Raw genomic sequence first — 26917 nt, forward strand, 5'->3', positions numbered from 1 at the left:
AGGACGTGACAGAGGCAGATGGAGACAAGCAACATTTTCAGATATAAAGTATGAGGATTTGGGTGTATTATATGATATGGCTGCAGGGCCTTACCGTGGAATACACTCACAAAAACTGTCTTGGGTCCAGTCAGGCTCTTTTGCAAACCTTAAGCTCAACCCTTGGTAGCGGTGGCTTCAAGCACCAAAGCTTAACAAAGGAACTTAGGGGCCTATTTATTAAAAAGTAATGCAGCACAGCAAGTCACCTCCCTGTGCTGCGTTACAGGAAAAAGGAAGGAATGCACCGTGCTTATTACAATACGGCGCATTCCTGTCCTTTCCCCAGCACTGGCACTCAATGGGCTACCTAGCGCCGAAGAAGGCATTGTTGCACCATGGTGCAAGGGTGCCTGTGTTGCATTCAAGATTGTTTTGTGCAGCATGGGGCACCTTCCTGCACAAAAACAACCCTCAGAGGCATATTCCTCTATATGTGCTGCAGAATGCAGCACACATAGAAAGAGGAAGTAACAAGGAGAAATGAAGAAATTTCTCCACGTTATGCCTCCCCTAGTTAGGTGGGATGTATGACATTACAACGCATGCTTTTACCACGCATGCCTTTACAACGCAGTTTTTACAACGCATGCTGTTACAACACATAGCGCTTAGGGGTGCTGGATAGTGAATAGTTTAATTTACTATTCCAACTCCAGTCCCCGTGGATAGTAGGGAAGGTGTTGGATAGTAAATTAAATCTATTCCCTATCCTAGAGCGCCCCCCAGCGCAATGCGTTGTAATGACATGTGTTGTAATAGTTGCGTCGTAAAGGCAGTGCGTGGAAAAAGTTGAGTTGTAAAGGATGTTTCCCAGTTAGGTGCATCATTTTGGCACATTCCCAGGTCTACCGGAGATGGTAAATCTGAGAATGCGTCAAAATCCATAGAGGTTTCGTGGAACACCCACGCAATGGCTTCTCAGGGAAAATTGTTGTGTTGCGTTACTCGAGATTTATCAAGTCTTGCAGGGCCATGCACAATGGTCTTGCATGGCTTGATAATTCGGATTTTAGGGTTTTCATCATGCATGCACTACGTTGCATTGTGCAAATGCGACGCAAGTCCTTGATAAATAGGGCCCTTAGTGTAAAGCATGTAACAGCACCAAGCTATGAAATACGAAAGTCACACAACAACAATTTATAAAAAATACAGCATATTTTAAGAATTTTTAGAACCCTTGATCATCAAAATCCACTGGAGGGTTCCAGAGATAGATTTTTGAAGATATAAATATTTTAAATGCAAGCAAGCATTGCTGAACAAACACTTTGTTAACTTTTGAATAGTTTGAAACTGTTAGTTTGGTGGCTCCGGCCCAACTTGGGTGACCAAATCCAACAGGGCGACCAAATCCAACAGAGCGTAGATCTAGGAGTCTAGTAAGTTTACTTTGACAGCTACCTGACCACCAGAGCCTTTTCCGGTCCAGTTCATGACTTTAGGAAATGACCACAATAGATGTCAATGGAGTGCTCCTGATGCTGGGGATTCAGGCAGAAAAGATGCTCAATGATGCTCCTGGAGCTATGCGATCGACAGAGGTAAGTTGGGGGTGACTCACCTGTCCACGGGTTAGGTGGGGCGACTTTGGCCACGGTGCTCAGGGTCCCAGGACGCCCTCTTTAGAAGGCCAGCAGTGGCTGGGCTACCAATTTCGGGACACAGTGGTCACAGGGAATATTCTTGGTGGGGTCCAGTGTCCGCCTGGGGTGATGAATCTGAACTTTGATAGCACTTCCGGGTCCAGCAGATCTGCGCGCAACTTTTGATTATGTCAGATTTGTCCTTGGGTGCACCTGGCGGCGGCCACTAGCAGCAGGTCTTGTGAAATGGCTACTGCTTTGCCAGTTTGGGATTCTTCAGCTCTTGTGTCCCTGGAGTTGGTTGCAGGGGATCAGCCAACTGATCCTTGGAGTCACTCCTTCGATCAGGAGCCGGAAATCAACTTCACCCTGAGCCAGGAGCTACAGGGACAGTCCAAACATCACTAGCCCAAAGTGCAGTAGGTGCAGTCCTTCCAACAATGCAGCCTCTCTTTGTGCCGTTTCAAGAGTAATCCTTTTTCCAAATTCAGCATGTACTGATTTTCAGGGTGCCTTTTTTATCCTGGGAAATTGCCCGAAGGCGTAACGCAGTTACTAGCCAATGGGCTAGTGGGTCTCCTTATCTTTGGTAACAAAGGTCTGGCAATGTGTGGCATTTGGCAATCCTAGAGTGCAATCCTGACACTCTCAAGATGTCTGAACATTCACTTGACTGTGTGAGGAGCTTGATAGCCCACGGGAAAACAGGCTTGGGGTTGCGTTTTCTCTCTCTGGCACTGTCTCCAACTTGTCTGCATGAACAAAAGGCAGCCTGCTCAGGAGTGTTGACACAGGCAACCCTTCAGAGGTGGCTTCTCCTTTGAAGCTTGCCTTTTGGGATAACAGGAGGTCACACTCAATCTGTGGCAACTGTCTTTGTCCATACGCCTGGGAGTCATTCACAAGTCTCCCCAGGTGGGCAGAAAGCTGTCTGTGTGTTAGGGCCTTTGTAAGGCCACTAGACTAGCTGGGGCACAGAGTGGCAACTTTCTAAAAGTTGCTTAACTGTAATTGTAGCATCAAGTCAGATTTAATGCCATGGTTAATTTGAAACCTTACGTACCCAGTTTATGGAGTCCCATTTTAGCCAATGGGGCTACTAACATTCCTCAGCAAAAAATCAATTTTAAGGGTTTTGCTAAGACATATATAAACTTATATGTCTTGCTCAACAACAAACAGCTCCCTGCCTTAGGGCTCTATAGGCCTTCCTTAGGGGAGACTTGCATACATTGTTAAGGGAAGTGGTGGCTTTGCCGTTAATGGTAATGGCAAAGTTGAACTTGTAGTGTGATAACAGGATGGTACAAACAGTGCTGCAGCCCTGGGGGAACATTCTGCCTTATATGCCCGTGATACCCTGAGTACCATACACTAGGAACTTATAAGCAAGTCAGTGCTGGCCAATTGGGGACATCCAATTCAACAAACCTTTTGTAAAGGGTCAGAATACGGTCACTGAGGTCTGGACAGCAGGCATCAGTGCACTCTCAGAGTCGAAAACCAGCAGCTAATAGTCCAAATGGGGGCAAAAAGGGGCGAGGCCTGCAAAAAACCTGCTTCCTTACATAAAGGAACAGCCTTTTGACCTGCTTCAAAACGTACCTGGAAACAGAAAGGAATAACAAAGACTTTCAACACATGCGTAATTAAAATGCGAAACTAGTCGCTCACACAATCCAAAGTTTGTTGTGACAAACTGTAAATAAAGCATACCTGAAATGTTATCGGTCAGATCAAGTTCTCTCTTCCATTGGCTCCTGGCCTGTACGCCAACGAAAGCTGTTTTTCTGGTTTTGCATTTCTCATTCATTTGCCTGTATTACTGAGTTGCCCTGCTATTGTATTAATGCATAATGCTCACCGACTCACTGATACCTGACCCACTGAGTGTTCCACCAAAACTCACACAGGCCTGCTGAATATTTTATTGATTAAGTGTAAGAAAGCCAGCTAAATCTGTTAACCTTCCAAATGGTTCTTTTAATTACAATCACAATTAAAACTTACATCTACTTTTTATTATTTAAATGTGTTCTTGTATGGAACTTTGCCTGTTTTCAAACAAGCATCGAAAGTTACCTATGGTAGAAATGTGCTATCCACTGTTGCAGTGCTTGTGCGGTGGCAGGAGTCCTGTTAGTTAGCCAGCAGGATGGCTTAGCAAGGTTAAACATTTGCTGCTTGTATATAAGTTGATATGTGGAGCACACATTAAAATTTTAACAATGCAGTTCCGGGCAGATTTACTAAGTTCTCACATAGTGCAGCACAGCACACCAACAAATGTTGTAGCGCTGAGTTACATCAAAGGAAGAGCTGAACAGTGCAATATCTACTACAATATAGTGCAGTTTTTCTATTCACCCTCTGGCACATTTTAAGTTTCCTTGAGCCTATGCACACATACTTGCACCATAGTGCCTGGAATGTTGCAGTTTGGCCAGGTACGGTCCCACAATACCTCTCAGTCCCACAGATGAGGGCCGAGAAACAGAAGTGAAATTCCAGCTTCATTCACAGCCTCTGCGAGCCCAGCCAGTGCTTAATTTTTAAAAGAATGAGTGCTTGGGCTCAGAGATCTGCTCAAATGCCTGCAGCCCGTGCTATTACATGTCGGCGCACCAAATGGTAGTTTTGAACAGTGCTTAATTTGAGCTGGTGATTCCCGGTGCTCTGCACGGCACTTACTTGTGGTATGATAGAGGCATGCATGGTTAAACCACACATGCTCTACCATGTAGCCCAACCCACAAATGCTTCTTAACCACAAATTGCTTTACCACGCATGGCTTTACCACACAATTTTGTGGTATAGGCATAAATAGTAAAGGGGTATGTGTGGCTAAGGTCGCCACTACCCTGCCCCCCCACACTGATGCTGTCCCTAAAACCCTGCCTCTTTACAAACACCACCCCCAACCCGCACTGTGACTAAAAGTACCCCGTCTACCCCTTTCCCTCTTCCTGCCCTAAGGCCTAAAACCCTGCCCCTTTACTTGAACTACCTCAAACCCTCCACGCTGTCCCTGCACAACTCCTTCCACTGTCCTGAAACCTATCCCAAAACCCTACCACTAAAGCTACCCCGACTACCCATTCCCTTCCCATTGCCCTGAGACCTACTCGTCGCTAAAACCCTGCCCCTTTACATACACTACACAGACCTACCCCTGTGCTGTCCCTAAAAACTACCCGACCCCCAGCCCTGAACAATACCCCGAGCCCCACTCACCTCACTGCGTCCCTTCCTGGTGTCTTCCTGCTTCCACCTTCACCTTAGTATCGCTTTGTTCGCCCTAATTTGGTAGGGTCAAGAAGGTGGAAGTTGTTGATGTGTAGGCTCAGCTGCCGTTGCACACATCTGATTTCTTTAAACATTTTCTCTGAACTTTGGCTACGAGTGGGATGTTGGATATGGATCTGTAGTTGTCAGCGGAAGCAGGGTCCCGCGTAGGTTTTTTTTAGGATGGGGACAACTTGGCCAGCCTTGAGAGAATCAGGATTGAGTCCTGTAGGAGGGAGGCGTTGATTATTGAGGTCCAGAAAGGGATGATAGCCTGAGAGGCGGCAGCAAGGTAGTTAGGAGAGGATCATTGAAGTGATTGTTCGGGTTTAAGGAGGCAAGAATTCTCGAGATAGAGTGTTCATCATAGATTTTAAAGTTGGACCAGTGTGCTTGGTTTTTGGGTGAGCTTTGGGAAGACAGCGCAGAGAGAAGAGGTAGGGCTGGCAGATTTTGATTTTGGTGGTGAGTTGCGGATTTAAGTTCATTTCCTAGGGCAGAGATGTTGTCGCAGAAGAAGGATGAAAATTCCTCGCTTGATATTAGGGGTTTAGGTGTTTCTTTGGAGGTTTTCGCTAGTTTGTTGGATTGGTGTTTGACCAAGTCAAACAGCTTGCGAGAGGTTAGCAAAGGTTAGCCACTGGGGTCAGTACTGGTGGGACTTGATCAATGGAGTTTGAAGGCAATCCACCCTACTCCCCAGAAAGTAGGCACACCCGTGCATGAGTGAGCATAAATAGCACAGATAAAACCCTGGAGGGGATGGGGAATGGAAGTGAGAGAGAGAAGAGACCGTTGGAACGGTGGAAGCTTGTCGAATACCCATCTCTCAAACTTCGGGTGACTGACATTAGTGTTTTCAAAGGTGAATAGAAAATGTATACTAATGATACAAAAAACAAAGTTTTACTGTATTGCATAAACTCTAAAAGAAGGTATTGGTGATTATTCTTACTAGCTTCGTAATGGCGATCCCTAGGGACCTAAGTCACAATCGAAGGAAGCCGGTAACAGTAAGGGTGGAATCCCAGGTCGATAGTGAACCTGGAATTCAGCGAAGTAGCAGGAGAAAAAGCACAGCAGCCAATACTAAAATAGCATTCAGAGGCAGGTCAAAGTTCATGCAAAGGTTCAGCAAACACCAAAAAATCATAATCCAGAGAACCAGTGACACTTCCGGCAAGAAGGTCAAGGAACTGGTCGAACCAACAAGGGAAACAAAACAACAAAGGTGAGGGATGCAAATCGGTGAATGAACTGAAGTAATAGCAAAAGTGCTAATACAACACAGAAAGTTAGCAGGTACCTGGACTGCTAACAAAACCCTGCTACCACTCATGGGCTGGAAGTTCCTCGTTTTGACATACACCAGTGTTGATCCTGATTGTCCCAGTAGCCAAACACCGGCCCTCCATAACCTTACTGGCTTTCTAATGCAGATTCTATGGTGACCAGTCCAAGAGCACGAATCCCATGCATGTGACCTCCTTATTCGAGACAGTAACCAGGGCTGGCTATGGCGGTGCAACTGGTGCACCACACCGGGTGCCAACTTCACATGGGGGCACCTGTTTGCTAGTTTATATTGTGCTTCAAGGCACCTGCTGCCCCGTTCCTGACCTCCAGCAATTTTTAGTCAACAATTAAAATGTCAAGAAAACTCAGGTGATTAATGTTCTTCCTGGCAGATCGGAGTTTTGTCAAGTAGAAGTTTTGATTCATAGTAAGGTAGCGCAGAGGGTTAATACGCCTGCTGCAAAGAACATGCACCATGCAGATCACAAAGTGAATATAATGTAAACAGGTCAGTGGGTTACTGCTTTTGTCAGAGATTTCCTTTTGTTAGTTTCAGTTTACAGTGAGCTATTAACTGTCATCAAAGAACTGCGTGGAGACTTCAAGATATAGATTAGAGCGTAAGTATGTTTTTCCCCAGACTTTCGTTATTCTAATGTTGCAAAAAGGGTTCATTTGGGTACAAATCAGTTCTTGTTATTAAAGAGAGCCCCAATCAATTGTGTTACATTTAAATACAGAGTTTTTTGCTTCTCCAGACCAAGTACTCTTCAACTATACTGCCTACCTGTATGGATGACATGTGAATCCACCCCTTGTTGTCTTGTGTCTTATGTAACATTTACTTTACACTGATTTACACACCTATGATTGATTGTCTCTGTGTAATGTGTGTGTGTTATGTAAAGTGCTCTGAAACCCTTCATTTATATGAGTGACGCTATAAAATTAATTAAATACATAAGAGAGAGAGGTTATGGAGACTGCTTAAGGGTTGTAGGGAGGGAATCCGTGGCGGAGGTGGTCATTGGGGGACGCCAAAAAACATTGTCACACTGGGCGCCACCAGTACTAAAGCTGGCCCTGACAGTAACGACCCACCTTAGGACACTTCCATCTTGGAGCTGGCTTTTGAAAGAACCTTTGGGGAAGGAGGCTACTAATCAATGGGTGTAGGCAAATGTGAAAGGTTCACAGAAGCATTACGTCAGTCTTTAATTCTTCCAGGCCACTAGGTATTGCAATTGACCTTTATTCCTAGAATCAGGCTCCTCGCTGGACCTCATTCCAGCTAAGACCGCCTCACTGCTCTCCAAACAACTTGCTGCTCCTATTTGTTCGATCCTCAACTGCTCTATGAAAGAGGGTCATCTCCCCCACGAATAGAAGGCAGGGCAAATAATTCCGATCCATAAAAATCTTAAGGCCCCCATGGAGGATTTATCCAATTATCGCCCTTTTTCATTGATACCTCTCCCGAGCAAGATATTAGAAAAACATATAAATAAACAGCTGTCGGACTTTGTTGAAGCTTCTTGCTGCCAGGGTCCATTTCAGTCAGGCATTCGACCCACTCACAGCATGGAGTCGCCTTTGGTTGCGGTCACCGACAATATCAGAATGTCCCTGGACAAGGGACAAGCAGTGCTTCTTGTACTGCTTGATTTAGCGGCCACCTTCAATACAATCTTCCATCAGACCCTGCTCAAAAGACTCAGGGAAATTGGTCTCCAAGGAAATGCTTTACACTGGATGTCGAGTTTTCTGTCTGATAGAACTCAAACCATTAACCTAGGCCCTTTCCGCTTTAAGACTACAAGACTGACTAAGGGAGTATTCAACATATATGTTACTCCCTTAGCAGGGTTATTGAGGAATTTAGGATTTGTTCCAATATCCTATGCGGACGACACTCAACTCCCATTGTTCTTTGATAAAAACAATCATAATGCCCAGTCTACTTTTACGATGGGCAAGACGGCCATCGCTGGCTGGAAGAGGGATAATTTCCTCCAACTTAATGTGGAGAATACTGAGATCATGTTGTTTGGAGATGCTTTGGTGAGGTGGTCCCTCGGATGGTGGCCAGAGGAACTAGGCCCTGATCCAACTCCCAAATTGGTGGTACAAAATCTGGGAGTCCGTCTGGATCAGAAATTGACAATGAAGGAGCATGCCATGTCTACGGTCGGCACATGCTGCCATGTACTAAGTCTTCTCTGAAAAGTATTCCCCTTCTTACCTTTAACCACTTGAAAAACTCTTATATGGGCACTGGTGCTAAGACCGCCTAGACTACTGCAATGCTTTGCTGATTTCAACTAATGAAGCCTCCTTAAATAGATTGCAAGTAGTCCAGAACACCGTGGCTCATCTCGTCTCCAATGCTCCCCCCGAACGCCCTCTCTCTCCCTTCTGCAGCAACTGCATTGGCAGAATTAAGATCTGCTGTATAGTCCACAAATCTTTGAATGGCCACGGTCCTAGCTACCTAGCAGACAAATTCACCAAATATCTGCCACCTACATCCCTTCGATCAGTGTCCAAATCTTTACTTTGTACTCCACGCTATAAAAAAAGCCCGTCTGGGCAGTAAAGCTTTTTCCCATCTGGCCCCTTCTGCGACAATGTTCAGATCAATTACGGTTCAGAAGGCTTCTAAAAACCTCACTGTTCTAATTCGCTCCTTTTCTTTGGTGGGCTGTAGTAACTCTATACCGTGGAGATTCCCCTGGCGGGTTGATTCAGCTGCTTTATAAATCAATAAATATCAAATATCAATTTCAAACCCTAAGAAGACTGAGGAATTACTTTGCAAATGAGGCAAGTCTTAAGGTTTTTGCCTCCGGCATGTTTTGTATTAACCAAAACAATGTCCCTAGACCAGAGAACAATAGAATCCAATAAATGTAGACTTAATAGTTCTATATTGAATGTCCAGCCGGACAGTTTTAATTTTTCAATGTATAAAGTGCATAAAACTTAGGTGTGATACAAGTGGGACACCAGCCGGTGCCCGACTAACACACTCAGGGAAGGAACAAATAGGGAGTTATAGGCAATTTACGGCAGTCTGAATATCATAAATTATACACAGACAATCGAAACATACACATATGCAAATAATAATATCAGTGGATAAATAAGCATTTAGTGTATAAAAGTCGACGACGTTTCGAACCCTATTCTGATTCAAGGTTCATCTTCAGGACAACACAAGATTGCCTAACAAATATATATACAGAATGCCCACACCGGGAGCGCCGGAGTAGGCTCAATGGTGCGCAAAATAATTTTGGGCTGGTCACACCCGATAGCAGCTAATGCTGGGCGAAGATAACAGGGCAATTCAGTGGAAAGATGATTAAGGGTCCTCAATGGGGGGCCCAAAATTATTTTATATTACTTGTTTGCCTTTTTGTTGACTGCCTAGGTTTTTTTTCACACATTGTTATCCCTGCCCTAGGAGTTCAGAGTTCATTGACACCAGTGTCCAGGGGGTCCTTGTTTTTCTCAAACCACGGATTCATGGTATCCTTTATAGACAACTTCACTGAATCGGAAGAGGGTGCTTGGGTTGAGCTCTGATAAACATCACATGCAATGCATGGATTGCTTTTATAAAAAAAAAAAAGTAGCTAAGGGAATCACAAAAGCAATGTAATATTTCCTAAACCCTTTCACAAATAATAGTAACATAACAAGTATCTTTAACCACAGCCGCTTCATGAATCCAAGAACGACTAAGGGAGGAATTATAAAACAAAGCAAACAAGTCATGTATGGAAACAACCTTTTTTTAATTAACTTACATAAATATGCACAGTTTCAGGACTTCCAAGATTTTTAAATACATTTTTTCTATAAAAATAAATCGCATATAAATTTAAGGTCAATCTAGTAAATATTTTTTCATCACTTGTAGATGTACTAAAATAAGTCACCCCCTCATTTGCACATGTGGACAGGCCTTCGTGCTGCTTTCACACAGACCCCTGAGAAGTCCTAAGCAGATCGCATCACAGGGAGGTGGGCTTGTTTGCCGAGGTGGAAGGGAAACATAAATTGGGGCAGGGCAACCATAATACTAGCTTTATTATAGAACAACACATCCTTCAATAGAACTTGGCTAATCTGCCCAACTACTCAAAGACAACTACATGGAGGAGACCAGCCTTCTAAGACCAGAAAACAAGGAATTCAGATCTTGGAGGTCTCTTGTACAATGTGTGTACAGGCTACTCAGAATCAAAGTATAGGGAATAGGGAAAAAGAAGAGAAAATAATTACCAGAATGACACTTAGGGCCTGATTATGATGGCGGTGGAACCACTACCGTCAGGCCGTCGGTAACAGTCCCACCGCCATCCAGCCCATTGGTCCGACTGCCGCATTAGGATGCAGGCAGTCGGAGCTCGGCTGTTGGGAAGGAAAGACCACCGCGTCCAACAGGATCCCATCAGTGCGACAGTCGGCTTCCATTCCCTGCAATGAGGGTGCTGCCGGCTCAGGAACCGCTGTAGGGATTACAATGTCCCTTTCTTCCTGTCCTTTCATGGTGGTTCACCCGCCATGAAAAGGCAGGCGGAAAGTGACTTTGGATGCCAATAGCAGAGCCCCTTCCCACCTGGCCCTCCGTTATGGTGCCTGGGAGGCACCTATTGTACCTCCCTAAACATCCCTGCACCATGTGGCAGGCACCGCAAGGTGCCTGCCACATAGTTCAGGGATGTTTTAAATGTGTATACTTTGTATCACGGCGTGTGCTGCACACGCCACAATACAAAATATACACTATTTAAGGCGGGCAGCAGGACCGCTGACTTCTGGTAGGGCATTCCTGCTTCCGCCACAGTGCCAGTCAGACGAGAGTCCGACCATCTTCATAATTACGCCCTAAATCACAAAAGGAATGGGAATATGTACTGATTATCCTTATGAAAAAACATTGATGGCTCAAAGAAGGAACCTCCCCGCGAATTCAGGCAACAAAAACACAAACTTAAGAGTTACCACTTTCATGTAATTGGTGGCCAATTGATTGAATGGTTTAAGAGCAAGAACTCAAAAGATTTGTGACTCAGGATTCCCGCAGCAATCAGTCACTGATACGTCCATGCTCACCCTGCAGGCTAAGACAGAACACACTTGTAATTCTGGCTGAGTGTAAAAACGTTTTTTGCATCCAGGTTGGACTGCAAGGGTGTTCTCTCTTAGACAGAACAATCAAATGACTGAATAAGAGGTAGATCAATTGTTCAGCTGCTGCCTCGTTGGTATGTACGTGTTTGGTGTAAGTCAGTCTGCTTAGTCTATTCACTCAAGATATGAAAAGTGGTTGAAGTGCGATTTGTACTGTGTATTACTCAAAATGACTTGAGGTAGTTTGAATGCGTCCTTGCAAATATAAGTTATCAAAAGATAGTTTGTGGTGGCGGTGCCATTTGGAACTCCTGAATCCAAAAACAGACTATAGAAACATACACCACATCCAATGCTGATGCACATACCAAAAATATATCTTGATAGTATGTGGTGTGTGCATTAGCATTCTTTGTAATATATGCTCAAGAAGTCTATGTCACCCTTAGGTGACCCCTGTAGATAGATTCTGAAAGCCATATACTCTCAACTAGTAATTGTGGTAATTATTTTCTCTTCTTTTTCCCTATTCCCTATACTTTGATTCCAAGTAGCCTTTTCACACATTGTATAAGAGACCGCCAAGATCTCAATTCCTTATTTGGAGGTCTTGGAAGGCTGGTCTCCCCCATGTAGCTGTCTTTGAGTGGTTGGGCATGTACATAGGTCAATGGCAGAGCTGGCGAAAGCATATGATAACTCTCCAGTTGCTAACGAGCACCGTGGTTGTATTATACATTAAAATTAACATCCTCTTGCCCTTGAGCGAAGCCAACTAGGATTTCTGCTGTAGAAAGCCTTCTTCATCTCCACAATGTTGACGTAAATGAAGAAATCCACAGAAGACGAGAAGAGGGCCCATGGAGATATGCAAACCATACTTAAACTATTAAGCTGTGGTCAACTCTGAGTGCCAGGAAGAGTGATGGGGAGACTCAACAAGAGGTTAGTTTCCTGCGACCACTGGTACATGATATACAGGACTTACATCTAAGGATAAGGTGGGATCCATCTTCTGATACCAGTGAGCAGTAGACCACATACGAATCCACTGTAACTCATAAATACCAGAGATATGACCTGAAAAAGAAGGCTACCAGACCTAAGCTCTTTGGAACCACTGTGAAGCAGTCATTGAAGTGAAACTGGGCCTGGGCCTGAAGTAGCAAAAGAAAGAAGAGTTCGGAAAGATTTGCCGCCTTGACTCCCATCACTAAATTGGCAGCATCAACATTTCCAAGGCAAACAGCAGCAGAGGAGTGGACGTCTATATGCTTTTTCTTAGGTCAATCTGCATTTCTGCTTCATGTTCATTTGGGAGGTAAGGAGGAAGGGAATCTGCTAGGTGCACACACGCACTTCGTGTGTGCCTCACCAGTGCAGCATCTGTGTTAGTTTGACAACAGCGCTGGGACAAATTAGGGTGCAACTTAATGTCAGTATGGCAAGGGACATTGTTTCTTTATTGAAAGATATAGAAATTGAGGATGCTGCCGCAGCAGCCACAAGGAATCGTACTAGAAGTTAGGTGGCTACACAGACTGCTTTATCTGGCCTCAAGTTGAACTAGGTATTAATTTTCCTGGTGAGCAGTAAGAAAGATACCTCTTAGGCATTGGGTTGCCATTTACGACCATAAGGCACTCGGGGCCCAGCAGAATTCCTTTTCCTCACCATCCAAGGTTTATCACCAACCACTATACAACACCATCAGTGCTAGAGATCACCTCGAAAATATATATATGTTGTTATTCCTCTGTGTGTGTTACAGGTCTCCCAAAAGATATGTGTAGGTCACCTCACCCACTTTGTATTGTAGCACGCTTCATCACTGGTGCCTGTCCATACAGAGGTAAGTGAAATACCCCCTGTGCATAAACAACTGTTGTCCGGGAGCTCTCAACAAAATTTTACAACAATATATACATACTAATGATGATCCCCAGCACAAATGGCGTGGTATGTATCTCACTGGAGGTCATGCTAGGTTATTCTACCTCTAGATCTCTAATGGTGTATTGAGGTTATCACCAACCACTGTCAGGAGCCAAAAAAGATCCTTGGTAGCAGTGGTGATATTGAGATTTCAACTCACAACCACATCTTTTCGGACATTTTAATCAAGAAATATCTCATAAGGAAACCACAGGGTGCGCCTGCTTTGTACCACCAACCACCCTGGCCCTCAGAAAGACTTGGCAACGCTTTAGGGTGTCTCTGGTGTCAGGAGCAATAGACCTGCCAACACACCTCAGGCTTTCCTCATGCATTGTAATTATGAGGTGTTCTGAGGATTCAGGGTCCCCCTCTTCAATGGACAAGACACAATGTCTTCGAAATATATGGTTGTTGGTCGGTATACCTTTTAAAATCAATGATCACCAAGCTGACAAAAGCGATGTCTCCATTTGAACTTTGTAATGTGTGTCTGAATATTCTGTGGGTCGTCAAATATAGAAATGACCTGCGATCCATGAACCTGGTTTAAAACTGCCCAGTAGAAGAAAGCCTTATATTGCATTCTACAGTTCTTGTCACCCAGGCAAATACAAAACATGAAGGTCATCACCAGCGAATGGCCCTTGATATTAACAGCAGTTTTTGAATATGGAGAAGGGTTGAATGGATTGACAAGCAGAGAAAGACAAGCTATGCAGCCACCACTGATTGCCTTGAGTGTAAGGAAAGGCATAATGTACTGGAGTCAAGGACTTCATAAGTTAGCGGAACCTGTAGAGTGCATGTTCCAGACTCTCAACCATTTAAGTCTGAAGAGGGAAAGTTATGTTCCATAACTTGCATGTGGATTGGGACATCCCAAATATCTTGAAGGAAATGAGACTCAACATATTAGTAAGTTGCATCAATGTTCTTAAATACCTCTCCGGCAACAAGTGTATTTCAAAATGTCTTGTCCTAGAAGCATGTCTTGCCTGCCACCTAAAATGGGTGCCGAGTTCTTCATATTTTCCACAGCCAACAAAGACCAGATGGGAAGAAGACTCAATCAGGACAATGGACCACATGTCTCCACTTCCTCTTTTGACACATTCGTTGAAGGAGTATTTTCAATTTTACTTTGCCCTAACGTGTACAGAGATGGACCCAGTCTCATGATTTTCCCACTGCCGAGGCATTCATCGCCTTTGTAGAATACAGCAAACTAAAATAAAAAATACAAACAAAACAGCAATTAAAAAGCAATTCTTGAACAAAATACGTAAAGTAAATTGGACATTGCTGTGCACATATGATTGTAACTGTAGGTTAATGTTTTTTTTTTTTTATTAACTAATAGGATTTTAAACATAATACTTAGCAATGGGCCTCCAGGTTCTGTTATAGATAGTAACTGAAAATAGTCTATGCTTTGGGTGGTAACTCGCTGAAATGTTTAACTTCCTTATGTAACGAGCTGTTATGCTCAACGCACCAAAACGGTTTAGGAGGAACCCAGTAGCTACTACCATTCCACCCTCATTCAAGCCATTGTTTGACAATCACGCATTCACTCCTGTTCACTGTTTTAAAGTGCGCCATTTGTTCAATTCAGGATCAATAATATCTTTAGAATCGTGTAAGTAAGCCACCAGCACTGTTGGAGAGTGTGAGAGGGTTGAGTATGTCCAAATAAGGCACTGGTTTATGGATGTAAAGACATGGAAGAGAAATAAGTGGGCACTCATGTCATTCAATAAGAACTCCCCCCAAAAAAACAATTTTAATCTCTAAACTTCACAAACCTACCAGGGTGCCTTGATAGGAGAGAGGCATGGCCCGGCCAAGAGAAACTGTCACAGGAATTACAATTCGCCCTTGCTGATGCGGACCCATCCCACACATGGGCTAGGGCATTTAAAAGTGCCAGGAGTGCACATAAGGTAGATGCATAGTGGAAAGTCTTATACTCCAGCCCAACTCAAAGACATGGATGCCTCAAAGTCTGACCTATGTTGAAAGGGGTAGCCAAAGGGGTGCCTTACATCATATAATTCAGGGTTGCCCGAAAATCTCACACTTCTGACCTGAGAGACTGGATAAAATGCATTGTATAATGGGGTCTAAAATCCTGAGTGCGGTATTTTAGCATTGAGCTGCTTAGTAAGAATGTAGAGTCATATAGAGCCAGGTCATGTAGAGTCATATAGAGCCAGGTCATTCTAGCCGAGCTATGACATGTTGTGGGTTCCATGTGCCAGTGCAGCCTGACATGTAGATGGGATTCTCTTTTAATAAAGAACCTACCAACATCAAAAAGGATTTATTCTACTTTGTTACCCTGGTGACAAGCAAAGCAGGGCTTCTCAAGATACTTCTACGACTTGAGGGTTTATTCTACTTCGTTACACTGAGTGAACGGAATTCAGGGTCTCCCTTGACTGACATCGTACCCACTTCACCAGAGTCAATCAGCAACCTATTTCTTATTGATCTGCCAATTGCCTACATTACCCAAGTGGATTACAGCATCATGTCCAGCGTTCAATGGATGGTATGAATGATCTGGGAGATGACGGCCATGGGAATATTTACTTACTTGGCTAACAATTCCCACAACAACTTTTCTGCAATATGAATGACAACAATATGATGCATGTCCTCACAATTTAACTAGATTCCATATGTTCAAGGGATGATGGGGCTTACACCAGTTGAAGATGCTTTGCCAAGTACTCTTTGAAAGCCTGGGCAAGGAATGATGTTGGACCAGGGGACTGTTACATGTTAAAAGCTTCAGTGAAAAATGCAGAATAGATCCTATGCAGGAGTTTTGGCTAAAGTAGGAAGAAGTTCATGTTTACATTAAAAAAAATGTTTTAATTCTATCATGTGTAAAAACAATAGCCCACTCAAGATTGCCATTGTTTGCAAATGAAACAATTAGCAGCTAGTTTGTTTTACAGTTAATCCTGTTTTATGCTTTGCAAAACACCATTACAATCTGCCTGGAAAAACAAGTAAGATACTTGGAATAACATATAAATTAGATGCATACGTGTAGTGAGATACATCACCAAGTTTAAGATTAAAACAACACTGATTCTTGACTTCCAGAGAATGATATCCTGCTAAAAGCCTATTCAAAACTGAAAAATAAACACTTCTTTGCATCGTGCCCAAGATGCAACTATGGGTGGCACAAAACTAACAGTACACAACAGCAGCTTCTCCATTAGGGTGGAGAAGTGTCACGCCACCTGCTGAGAGCACAGCAAACATGAACAATAAAATGGTAATAGAATTAGTTGGACCTAATCACGGTTCATTAGCCACCACTGCAGATCTTTTGCAGTTCCTTCAGAGATCTGCACCATGTTGGAGAGATTTCCCCTGATGCTACGCCCACTTGGCCTTCAGGTCCCACTGCAGAGCCTGCATATGCAAGCGAGCATGGTTTACCAGCAGGATGCACGAGGCTCAACAGCCTCAGTCAGTCTCTCTGAAATCCAGGATAGAAGCTGAAACATCGGTATCATAGCCTGAATCTCCTGGACTCACCAATCGGAGGATAGGCCCGAAACTGCACCATGTCCAGAACAGCTCCGATAAAATGGAGCATCTCAGAGGGAGTCAGGTGTGACTTCGGCATGTTGATAGTGAATGTCGGAGACAACCGCCACCTTCAACAACCAGTCGTCAAGGTAGGGGAAGACTGAAAATCACTGACCTCCGCAAACAGGCGGTGAATACTGCCATCACCGTGGTGAACACCCGGGGGGCGTTAATAAGGCCAAAGAGGAGCATAGCGAACTAAAAATGCTTGCAGCCCACCATGAACCACAGATAGTAACTGTGGACCGGCAGGACGGGGATGTGTAAATAAGAGTCCTACAAGTCCAATGCTACCATACAGTCTCCTGGATCCAGGGCAGACAACACTTGGATGAGAGTGAGCATTTTGAATGTCTCCTTTTTCAAGAAGAAGTTGAGAAGGCTAGGACAGGGTTCTTCACCCATCTTGGGCACCAGAAAGTAGCTAAAATAGCAACCACAACCTACTTCGGATGTCAGCACCCTTGGCCGAGGAAGCCTGCACTTCTTGACGGAGCAAGGAGAGATGGTACACCATCAGCCAGTCATAAGTGGATGGGACGGACGCAGGGGGTGTCTCAAAGGGGAGGGAGTAACCTTTTCGGATGACCTGTAGTCCTATAGGTATGACCTTACTGACCGCCACTGTTGGAGGTGATTGCTTATTCTGCCTCCCACTGGGTGCCCATGATGGTCTGAGGGCGAATTAAAGAGGCTTGGAAGCAGCAGCTGCCGGGGGAGTGGTGGACTGTCCTAACCGCTGGAAACCTGTCCTCGGTCGCAGGGATCTTTGGCCGTGAAAAGGACTGTAGTGGCTAAGAGGGTAGGAGTGCAGCTGGAGACCCCTTCCATACCCACAATAGGGATGGAAGGTGGATTGAGATGGACGAGGGGCCATAGACAACCCCAGTTACCTGGCGGTAGCTCTGCTGTCCTATGTTCTTGGCCTGGTGAGAGTAACCCTGCTCTTAATTACTGGCCCATCATCCTGAAGATCCTTAATTTTACCACTTAATGTTGGCAACTCCGGAGGACCTCCTACTGATGGTAGGAAAAAGAGCACAGGTGTGCACCGAATGACTGTTCCTTCAAATACGAGACAAAGAGATCATGCTGATGTTGCAGTTTAAGCTACACAGGCTGTAAGAAGAAGAGGATAATCTAAAAAAAACAACAGAAATAAACCAAAAAAACCTGGAGTATTGGGGCAAGCAGTGAAAGAGCATCACTAAGCAAGAGATTAAATAGGAGATAGCAATGGTCCACATACAAGCAGGGATTAGGGCATGGATGTGCTCATGGTACGGATGTTGCTTTAACAACATTAGAAGCAGATTTCAGTCCTGCCCCTAGCCAGCGGAGATACCAACGAGCTAAGAATGGAAAAGAGCCAAGATGCAAGAGCAAGTTTACATGCACATTCTTTGTGAAGGTGCAAGCAATATTTCTCCTCTATGAAGTGGTGTAATAAGCAAGTTGTGCTGCTGCTACAATATTAGAGAAGACTGCTCACTACTACAAAGATAGAAAAGCCACAGAGGTAGACAGACAGAGAGAAGGGAATGTCTCTGACATGAATTTCATCATAAGAAAGAAAGCAGCTTTGAAATGAAGAACCATTAGTGTCACCAGCAATAACATACATTGAAATCCGTAACTATTTTGAAATCTGTGACAGTCCCAAGAGACACGTGAAAAGAATAAAAGAAAAATGTTTTCAAGAAAAATAAAAAATAAGAGAATTAAAAAATCTATTTTGTGGGCAAGTAATTTAGACGGGGCACAATAATTTCTTGAATTATGGTCACTGTAGTAAAATATCCCAAGAATGAAAGATGTCTTGAGGATTTCCTGAGGAAGGCTGCGTTTATTAAATTATACAGGCCAAAATAATAGTTTTTAAACTTTTTATTGATCTTTTGACATATGAATTCATAGAACATGTATGCTATATGCCCTTATCAGATATTTATACATCATGGGCACGAGCCCACATTTTATTCAGATTAGTGCTACAATTTCGCATTAAACTGCTTAAAACACGACTGCAGACAGCCGTAACATTAAATGGTTAATATCCTGTTTTGTTTTCCATTCCATGACAAGGACCACATCATTGTAAATCACAACCATTAGCAAGTGTTTATCATCCGCTGGGAATATAGAAATATGAGAGCCATGTGTGGGAGAAAAATCGCTTTTAGCATGAGCTCATTGACAAGCTATATAACTAGTGAGACTTTTTAAACTACCGGATACTGTGCATCGTGAGCACAAGTTGCTAACCTTGCTCCAATAATGCCCCTTTTGATTATAATTGCTAGCACTGTTTTTATATGTGCGGTGTAAATTAGCAAGAAATGTTTTTCTATAGCCCCCAGTGATGAACTGATGCATGGGTGACAGAATAGGTGTGTTTGGAAAGTCAATAAAGTGAAAAGGATATATATTCATTCAGAATGAACAATATAATAATTTTTTTTTTTTTTTGGGATTATAAACTTTTACTCAGCGTTTGAAGCCAGTACACTGCTATTTAGCCAACAACCCGGAGGCAGGCAGCATCTATAATTCCAATTGGACCAGTCTGTGTGGTCATACAGCTCACGCAGTTGTACAGATCATGTAGCATCAATGTATAAGAACCCTGTAAAACTAAACCAATAACGCATTCAGTTCTGTCAATCACCATTTGTCATCATTAAGAGTACTTCGTCAACCGGACCATGATCATTTGGCAGCAGCGTATGTCTTGTGTGAAGAGGAGGATGTGGTGGAGTGTGTAAGAAGGGGGGGGGAGTGCAGGGGGGGGAGTGCGGGGGGGGGGGGGGACAGCGTGGGGGGGGAGGAGTAGCAACCCAGCAGGCAAACCAGTCAATGCCAGTCATCAAGTCTCTTCTTCGCAGGCTTATGCCCAAAGTTCATCCGTGTGCAGTCGTCACCTCGCCGAGCCCATTCCCTCGTGGTCCAGCCATTCAACTCTCCAAGTCCTATACGTTGCCAATCACCCATCACCAGTCTCTCTCTGTGCCATACTATCCACTATTCATCCGATACTCTACCCGACAGCCAGGTTGTCAGGGGCAGCCAGACGTCAGCAGGTCTAGATCTCAGTGGTAGCAGCTCTCCATATGTGGTCAGTTGATCTCGACAGTATAGTGCCGACTGAATCCAATTTTCCGCCTTTGGGGCAGTCTTACGCTTCCAATGCAGCGCAATTTGCCTTTTTGCCAAGAGGAGTAACATCGCAGCCAGTTTCCGTGAGGCTTTGGGGACGCCGGCCACAAATCCCAGTAGGGCCACCAACGGGTCAGGAAGCATTGTTTCTCCTATTATTTGTCCCAGTTTTGAGAAGATCTCTACCCAGTAGTGCTGCATTGGCGCGCAGCTCCAAGTGAGGTGAAAGAAATCTGCATCTTCTGCACCGCATCTCCAACACCGAGACTCAGCCAGTAGCCCCATTATAAAGAGTTGCGCAGGTGTGCGGTACGTTCTATGTAGAAAATTAAAATGTATTAGTCGCAGTCTGTAATTAGGCGACAAATTTTCTAATTGAGTGCAGCAGAACGTCCATTGTTTGTCAGTTATGCTGATTCCCGCCTCCGCCTCCCACAGAGCTTTCGATTGAGGCCGTACCCACGGTGCCGTGTCTTGCGTAATTCTATAGATCCGGGTGATCAGTTTTTTCGGAGAGCTGTTCGACAGCACTTCTTCTAGCGCCGAAAGTGACGGCGGAACCGCAGGGAACATCGGGTATCTGGCCTTACACGCTGCTCGCAGTTGGTAGTAGAGCAGTAATTCGGAAGCCGTGGGGACCTCCGAGTCGCAGATTTCCCCCAGTTCCACAAATGTGTCATCGGGATACAGGTCGCCGGCTACCAACAGGCCGCACTTTCGCGCCCTTTCAGAGATCGCCGTATCTCGCAGAGGACCCAATAACGGATTTCCGCTCAGCGGCATGGACGGGGCATACAGTTCAGTAATATCCGCTCGCTTTGCGATGTTATGCCAGGCCCATCGCACCGTTTCCACCGTGTTCACATCGTCTGGCGACCGTTTATATTTGTGGTATAGCGCCGTAGTCAATGGGGTAGGCGCCGATACATCCCGTTCAATCGCCACGTGAGGCTGATATGGGATTGGGTGTTGCCAGAAGTGCAGGTACTGGGCCTGGGCGCAGTAAGCATAGAGCTCGAAGTCCGGGGCTGCCAGACCACCCTGGCGAAAGGGAAGCGTCAATACTTTCCACTGTACTCTAGGTTGTCTGCCCGCCCACACTAGTTCGAGCAGGGCGGAGCGTATGCGCTTGAAGAAGGCAAGCGTAAGCGGTAGTGGTATGTTCGCAAATAGATACAAGAATTTAGGCAGTATGACCATTTTGGTTATTGCTATACGCCCTGTCAGTGACAGCGGCAGGGTGATCCACTTTTTCACTCTGGTCTCTAGCCAATCCACCGTGGGGCCATAGTTTAAGAGCCACAGATCTTGTATGGAGCGGCTTATGTGTATTCCGAGGTATTTTACTTCCCCTTCAACCCATGCGATGGGGAATTCGGTATGACAGCGTACTGTGCCGTCCGTGAGCGGCAACAGTGTGGATTTAGACCAGTTAATGTCTATGCCGGTCAAGCCACTGTATCGCACTAGTTCCCTCATGAGGGGGTCAAAATTATCCGCTGGGTTTTGCATAAAGATCGTTATGTCATCCGCGTAAAGGGACACCAACAACCCTCTAGAGGTAAAACCTATGCTTCTCTGGGTGTGATGTTGTCTCAATCTCGCCGCCAGCGGCTCTGTGGCGATGGCAAAGAGCAGCGGTGATAATGGGCAGCCCTGCCTGGTCCCTCTAGTGATCTTTATAGGCTGCGAGACTTGTCCGTTTATCTTCACTCTTGCCGTCGGGCAATTGTAAAGAACGCAAATTTTCTGTATGAAGAGCTTGCTAAACCCCATTCTAGTTAACAGTGCTTGCAAAAACTTCCATTCAAGGGAGTCGAATGCCTTAGTGGCATCCAACAAAGCAGCTGCGGCCTGGGCCTTCGGATCTAGGTAATGCAGCAGTCCAAATAATGTACGCAGGTTATGTGATGTGGACCTACCCGCCACAAATCCCGATTGATCCGATAGCGCTATTTGCGGTATCATAGGTGTCAGTCTCTCCGCCAGCAATTTAGCATATATCTTGGCATCTAGGTTTATGAGGGACAGCGGCCTATACGAATCTGGACTTGTGGGGTCCTTGCCCGGCTTCAGGAGCGTAATGATCATGGCCTCACGAAGCGACGGGGGGAGGCTTCCAGCCTCAATCGCTTCCATGTACACCCTGTGTAACCTAGGGACTAGGATGTCCGCATATTCTTTATAGAAAGATGCCGTGAGGCCATCAGGGCCAGGCGCCTTGCCCGAGGGCATGCCAGCTATGGTTACACGGATGTCTTCTTGTGTGATCGGCAAATCCATATATTCGCGTGCTCCATTGTTGAACCACGCCAGCGCCACCGTGTCGAGGTAGTCCGTGACCACCTCGTCCGCTGGCTGCACCCTGGAGGTGTAAAGTCTCTCATAGTAAACTTCCATAGTGTTCAGGAGATCTCCCGGCGTCCGTGCTGTTACGCCAGTGTCGGTGGTCAGTTCCAGAATATATTCCGCACCTCTAGGTTTCCTGAGCATTGCGGCAAGTGTCCTCCCGGGGCGGTCCCCCTCCCCATATCTCCTAGCCTGAGCGTATTTGTGTAGGAATTTCACCTCCCGTACGGCCTCCTCTTAATATTGGGTGAGTTTTGCCCTGAAGGCCGCCTGGGTCGCAGCCGTAGGTGAGCTAATAAGCTCTACCTCCAGAGCTGCCAAGTCTTTTTCGAGCGCAGCTAGTGTAGTTCTTATGGATCTCAGTACGCCAGTCTTGAGCGCCATGCAATGCCCCCTCGTCACCACTTTGCAGGCCTCCCAGAGTGTACCGGGTGAGTCCACAGTCCCCTCATTGAGCGCAAAGAACTCTTCGAGTTTATCTCTCAGCTCTTCTTTGAACACCTGGTCTAGTAAGGCCTGTGAGGGAAACCGCCAGCTGAACGGTTGTGCGTATTGTGCTGGGGTAGCTAAGGTTACTTCCACCGGAGCGTGGTCCGACAACGATCTCGGCAAGTGCACCGCCCTCAAAACCGAAGCATGCAGTTCCCTGGACAGCAGCCAGTAGTCGAGTCTCGACCATGCGGCCCTGTGGGCCGTAATGCAAGTGCCCGCTCGCGCGTGAGGGTGTAATAGCCTCCAGGAGTCTACCAGGGATGCTTCCAAGATAATACCTCCCAGGGCCTCAGCCGCCTTCGGGTGGTGCTCACGGGCAGCGCCCTGTCGATCCATTGCGTTAGACAGCACTACGTTGAAGTCACCTGACCACAGTATCGCTGCATTGGTGAATCGACGCATTTTGTCCCATAGCTGCTCATAAAAGGCAGGATTGTCATCATTGGGGCCATAGACATTCACAAGCAGTACCTGGATTCCACACAGCACTCCTAGGATTAACGTGTACCTCCTGTCCCCGTCTTTCAGCACTTGGTGTGTCACCCAGTGTAGTCCCTTTCGGATCAGAACCGCCACCCCCCTGGCATAATTCGAGTAGGGGGCATGCACCACCTCCCCCCATCTAGTGTGTTTGAGTTGTGGAGCATCAGTGATCTGTAAATGTGTTTCTTGAAGCATGCAGATATCCACATTTTTCCTAGCTAAATAGGCATGAACCAATCTCGCTTTCCTTCTGTCATTCATTCCTCTCACATTCCATGACAGGCAAGTTATTGATGCCATAGCGCCGGACGTATCAGTAGTCGTAGGTGCACTAGACCTTAAGTCACCAGCAGCTGCCATAGTATTACCAAGAGTTGCGTGTACATTCTGACTAATAGTACGCCCATCACAGTCCACCCAAGGCCGAGCAGGCCCCACTCCACAGTCATTCGGAAAGACGACCACCTCCAGTCCATCCACAAGCACGCCGCATCGGTGCCATAGACTCTTATGTAATTGACCTCCGGTGACAATATCAACATAGCGTTATCGTAGGTTAACAATGCAAACCAAACATAACCAATCCCCATCCCACCCCTACCACCCGCTCCAACCCCCCAATTAGGTCGTGCAATCATCCCCACCCATACCATCCCAACAGGACAAAGTAACAACAATAGTAGATGGTCGAAACATATTGTGGGAGTCATCCCCTGGGGTACGCGGGTATGTGCCATCTAACCCTGCACTTGTGGCAAGGCGATCGAGCGCAGGCCGGACCATATGAGCTACAGGGCCCCCCGCCCCTCAAACCAAGCGGAGCAACAGTGTTTTAATATCAGAGATCGCAATCAATCAGCAAACAGTAACACATCCCTCACCCAAACGGGCAGCGTCTCAATACCTATCCGCTGTGCGCTTGGCCGGCTTCCCTCCATCAAGCCCCCCTCCCTTACATGAAAATTCCCCATCAACGGGAGACATAAAGGCACTGTGCATTATTCAACATCACTTAGCTGTGCAGCGTCCCCCTGCTCTGCCACCTCCTGTTGTCCCTTCTGTTCCTTGGCAAGCTGTTTAGCAAATTTCAACGCCGCTTTCGCATCTGTGAAGAATGTGGGTTTGCCCGGGCCCTGAACCCTCAGTTTCGCCGGGTAGATCAGTGAGTATTTCGTGCCAATTTGCTGAAACACTTTTTTCGCAGGCAGAAATTCCCTCCTCGCTAATTGTACTTGTAGCGTGAAATCTGGGTACAGTGCTATCCGGTTGCCCTTGTATTGTATCTCCGCCATACCTCGTGCCAGTCTCAATATCGAGTCCCTATCTCTATAGTTGAGGATCCGGGCCAGGATGGGTCGAGGTGTGGCTCCCGGTTTTGGAATCGGTCCCAACGTACGATGCGCCCTCTCCACCAGGAACATGGGGGACAGTTCTTCTCCAAAGAGGTCTTTCATCATTTGTTCTATGTAACGTTCCATATTTGCAATGTCTGTTGATTCTGCCACTCCCGTAATGCGCACGTTATTCCTTCTGGACCTCGCTTCCAAATCCTCATTCTTCATTTGGATCAGGGCCAACACCTTGTCCATACCACGTAGCTTTTTGTCTAGATCCGACTGGCATTCCTCCGTCTCCGTCACCCGCGTTTCTAACACCCCAACTACTCCTTCTTGCTTGTCCATTCTTCTTGTCATGCCGTCCATCCGAGCAGCCAACGCGTCCATCTTACCATCTATGCCCTGCAGACTTGATTTGAGATCTTGGAACATGGCCTTGATGTCATCCGCTGGCAATACGGGCCGGGCTTCTCCTTGTGATTCCGGCTCCGGGACATCTGGACCCTGTGGTTTCTTGGTCGTCTTATCAAACGCGAGTTTGGGCTGTCTCGTGTCTGGTTTGCCCATGATGGCAGCTGGTTTCGGCGCGCCCACCGACAGTTGTACGAATCCACCCCTCCTCCACTCGCGTCAGCCAGTCAAGGCACCGCGTCTGGCAGCGGGCGTGATACCGGCACGGTATAGTCCACAATGTAGGCAGCGCGCTATGGTATTACAAGCGGTGTCCTCAGTCTGGAATCCCGGTGCATAGTCTCACAAGTCCACGATAGTCCGGCTATGGTGCGCTGATATGAGGAGGCAAAGCGCGACCACTGTCCCGATTCAGTTATCTCCCACGTTCCGTTATGTATGCGGTCACAGGCACCAGGACAAAAATGGCGGTTCGCGCTCAAAAGATCAATCGTTGAGGCTGGCAGCTCCGTCCGCCCAGATGTAGCAGCGAGTGGACCTAGCCCCAGGGCACTATCCCCGTCACCAGAGATAGCCACGACCAGGCAGCGCAAACAGAGACCAACTCACTGTGCAGTTGTGGAAGCGAGGTTCGCAGCCGCGCTCTTCTCCGTCCTTCCGCCTCAATTGCCCTGCGTTCCTCGGTCACTGTGGCCGGAGCTGCGATGTAGGTAGCCTCCGCCGCCAGCCCCCGCTGCAATATGCCCGTCAGGCAGACGGCGCGGTCAGAGCCTCCAGACCACGATCTCAGCGGCACAGGTCACTCGTGCGGGGCCGGGGTGGCAGCCACTTCCGGTCGGGCAGCTTCAACGCGAGGTCCCGGCCTGCAAATCCACAGCGGGCCTCGCAGCGTTCACAGGGAAGGGGGACAGGACGCCCCCGGGGCGAAGCCGCACCACAGTAAAGCTGCCGCCGTTCAGTGCAGGGATACTCCGCTGGCTCAAGGGGCACGAGATCCGAGCCCCAGCGTCTTCAAGAACGGATTAATGTTCTCGATCGGCGGAGCTGCGCGTTCAGGCAGCCATTCCGCTCGGCAGTCAAGCCACGCCCCCAATGAACAATATAATTAGGGTAGATGTGCAGAAAAGTAAATGCAAATGTAAGTTATTAGACAAAGGACAAATAGGAAAAACTATTATGAAAAGGGTATTCCTGATCAAATGTCTACTGTAGCGATGCTTTTGTCATGCTGCAATGAAATCTGCATTATAAACATGGATTTCTTTCTGCTGCAGAATGGCATGGTTACTTTACTTTAAAAGACAGATAACTGACCCTGTTCTTGGTGAGCAGAATGGATCAGGCATTAGCTCGTTGGGGGCTACATACCAGCATCACTGGACACCGTTTCTGCTTTCCCTGACAAGGACGCCTCGCTGATCACCTCGGCTCTCCCCCGCTGCCGCTCCTGACACTGTGGCCGCAGAGAGGGGGGAGCAAAGGGTGAAACTACTTTACCCAGCGTCCCCTGGTGTTCTCGGAGACGCGATTTGACGCGTCAGGATCCCGTGCCCGGAGGCGCTTATCAGCCGGCTGCTGCTGCGGCCGAGTGGGGGCATTAGCTCGTTGGGGGCTACATACCAGCATCACTGGACACCGTTTCTGCTTTCCCTGACAAGGACGCCTCGCTGATCACCTCGGCTCTCCCTCGCTGCCGCTCCTAACACCGCGGCCGCAGAGAGGGGGGAGCAAAGGGTGAAACTACATTACCCAGCGTCCCCTGGTGTTCCCGGAGACGCGATTTG

The 26917-nt window shown here is 46.5% G+C and overlaps 1 protein-coding gene across 3 annotated transcripts in view; it reads right to left on the reverse strand.

Moving 5' to 3' along the window:
* Positions 1-9991: 9991 nt before the first annotated feature.
* TRMU (tRNA mitochondrial 2-thiouridylase) overlaps positions 9992-26917 on the reverse strand; it is a 314142-nt gene continuing 297216 nt past the window's right edge. For all 3 annotated transcript variants that reach the window (XM_078679799.1, XM_078679789.1, XM_078679808.1), the window contains one exon: positions 9992-14515. In XM_078679799.1, the coding sequence (XP_078535925.1) occupies positions 14360-14515 (156 nt within the window). In that variant the 3' untranslated portion in view covers positions 9992-14359. The remainder of the gene's footprint in view (positions 14516-26917) is intronic.

Source organism: Lissotriton helveticus, chromosome 1_1 (genome assembly GCF_964261635.1).
Source record: "Lissotriton helveticus chromosome 1_1, aLisHel1.1, whole genome shotgun sequence".
Taxonomy (NCBI): Eukaryota; Metazoa; Chordata; class Amphibia; order Caudata; family Salamandridae; genus Lissotriton; species Lissotriton helveticus.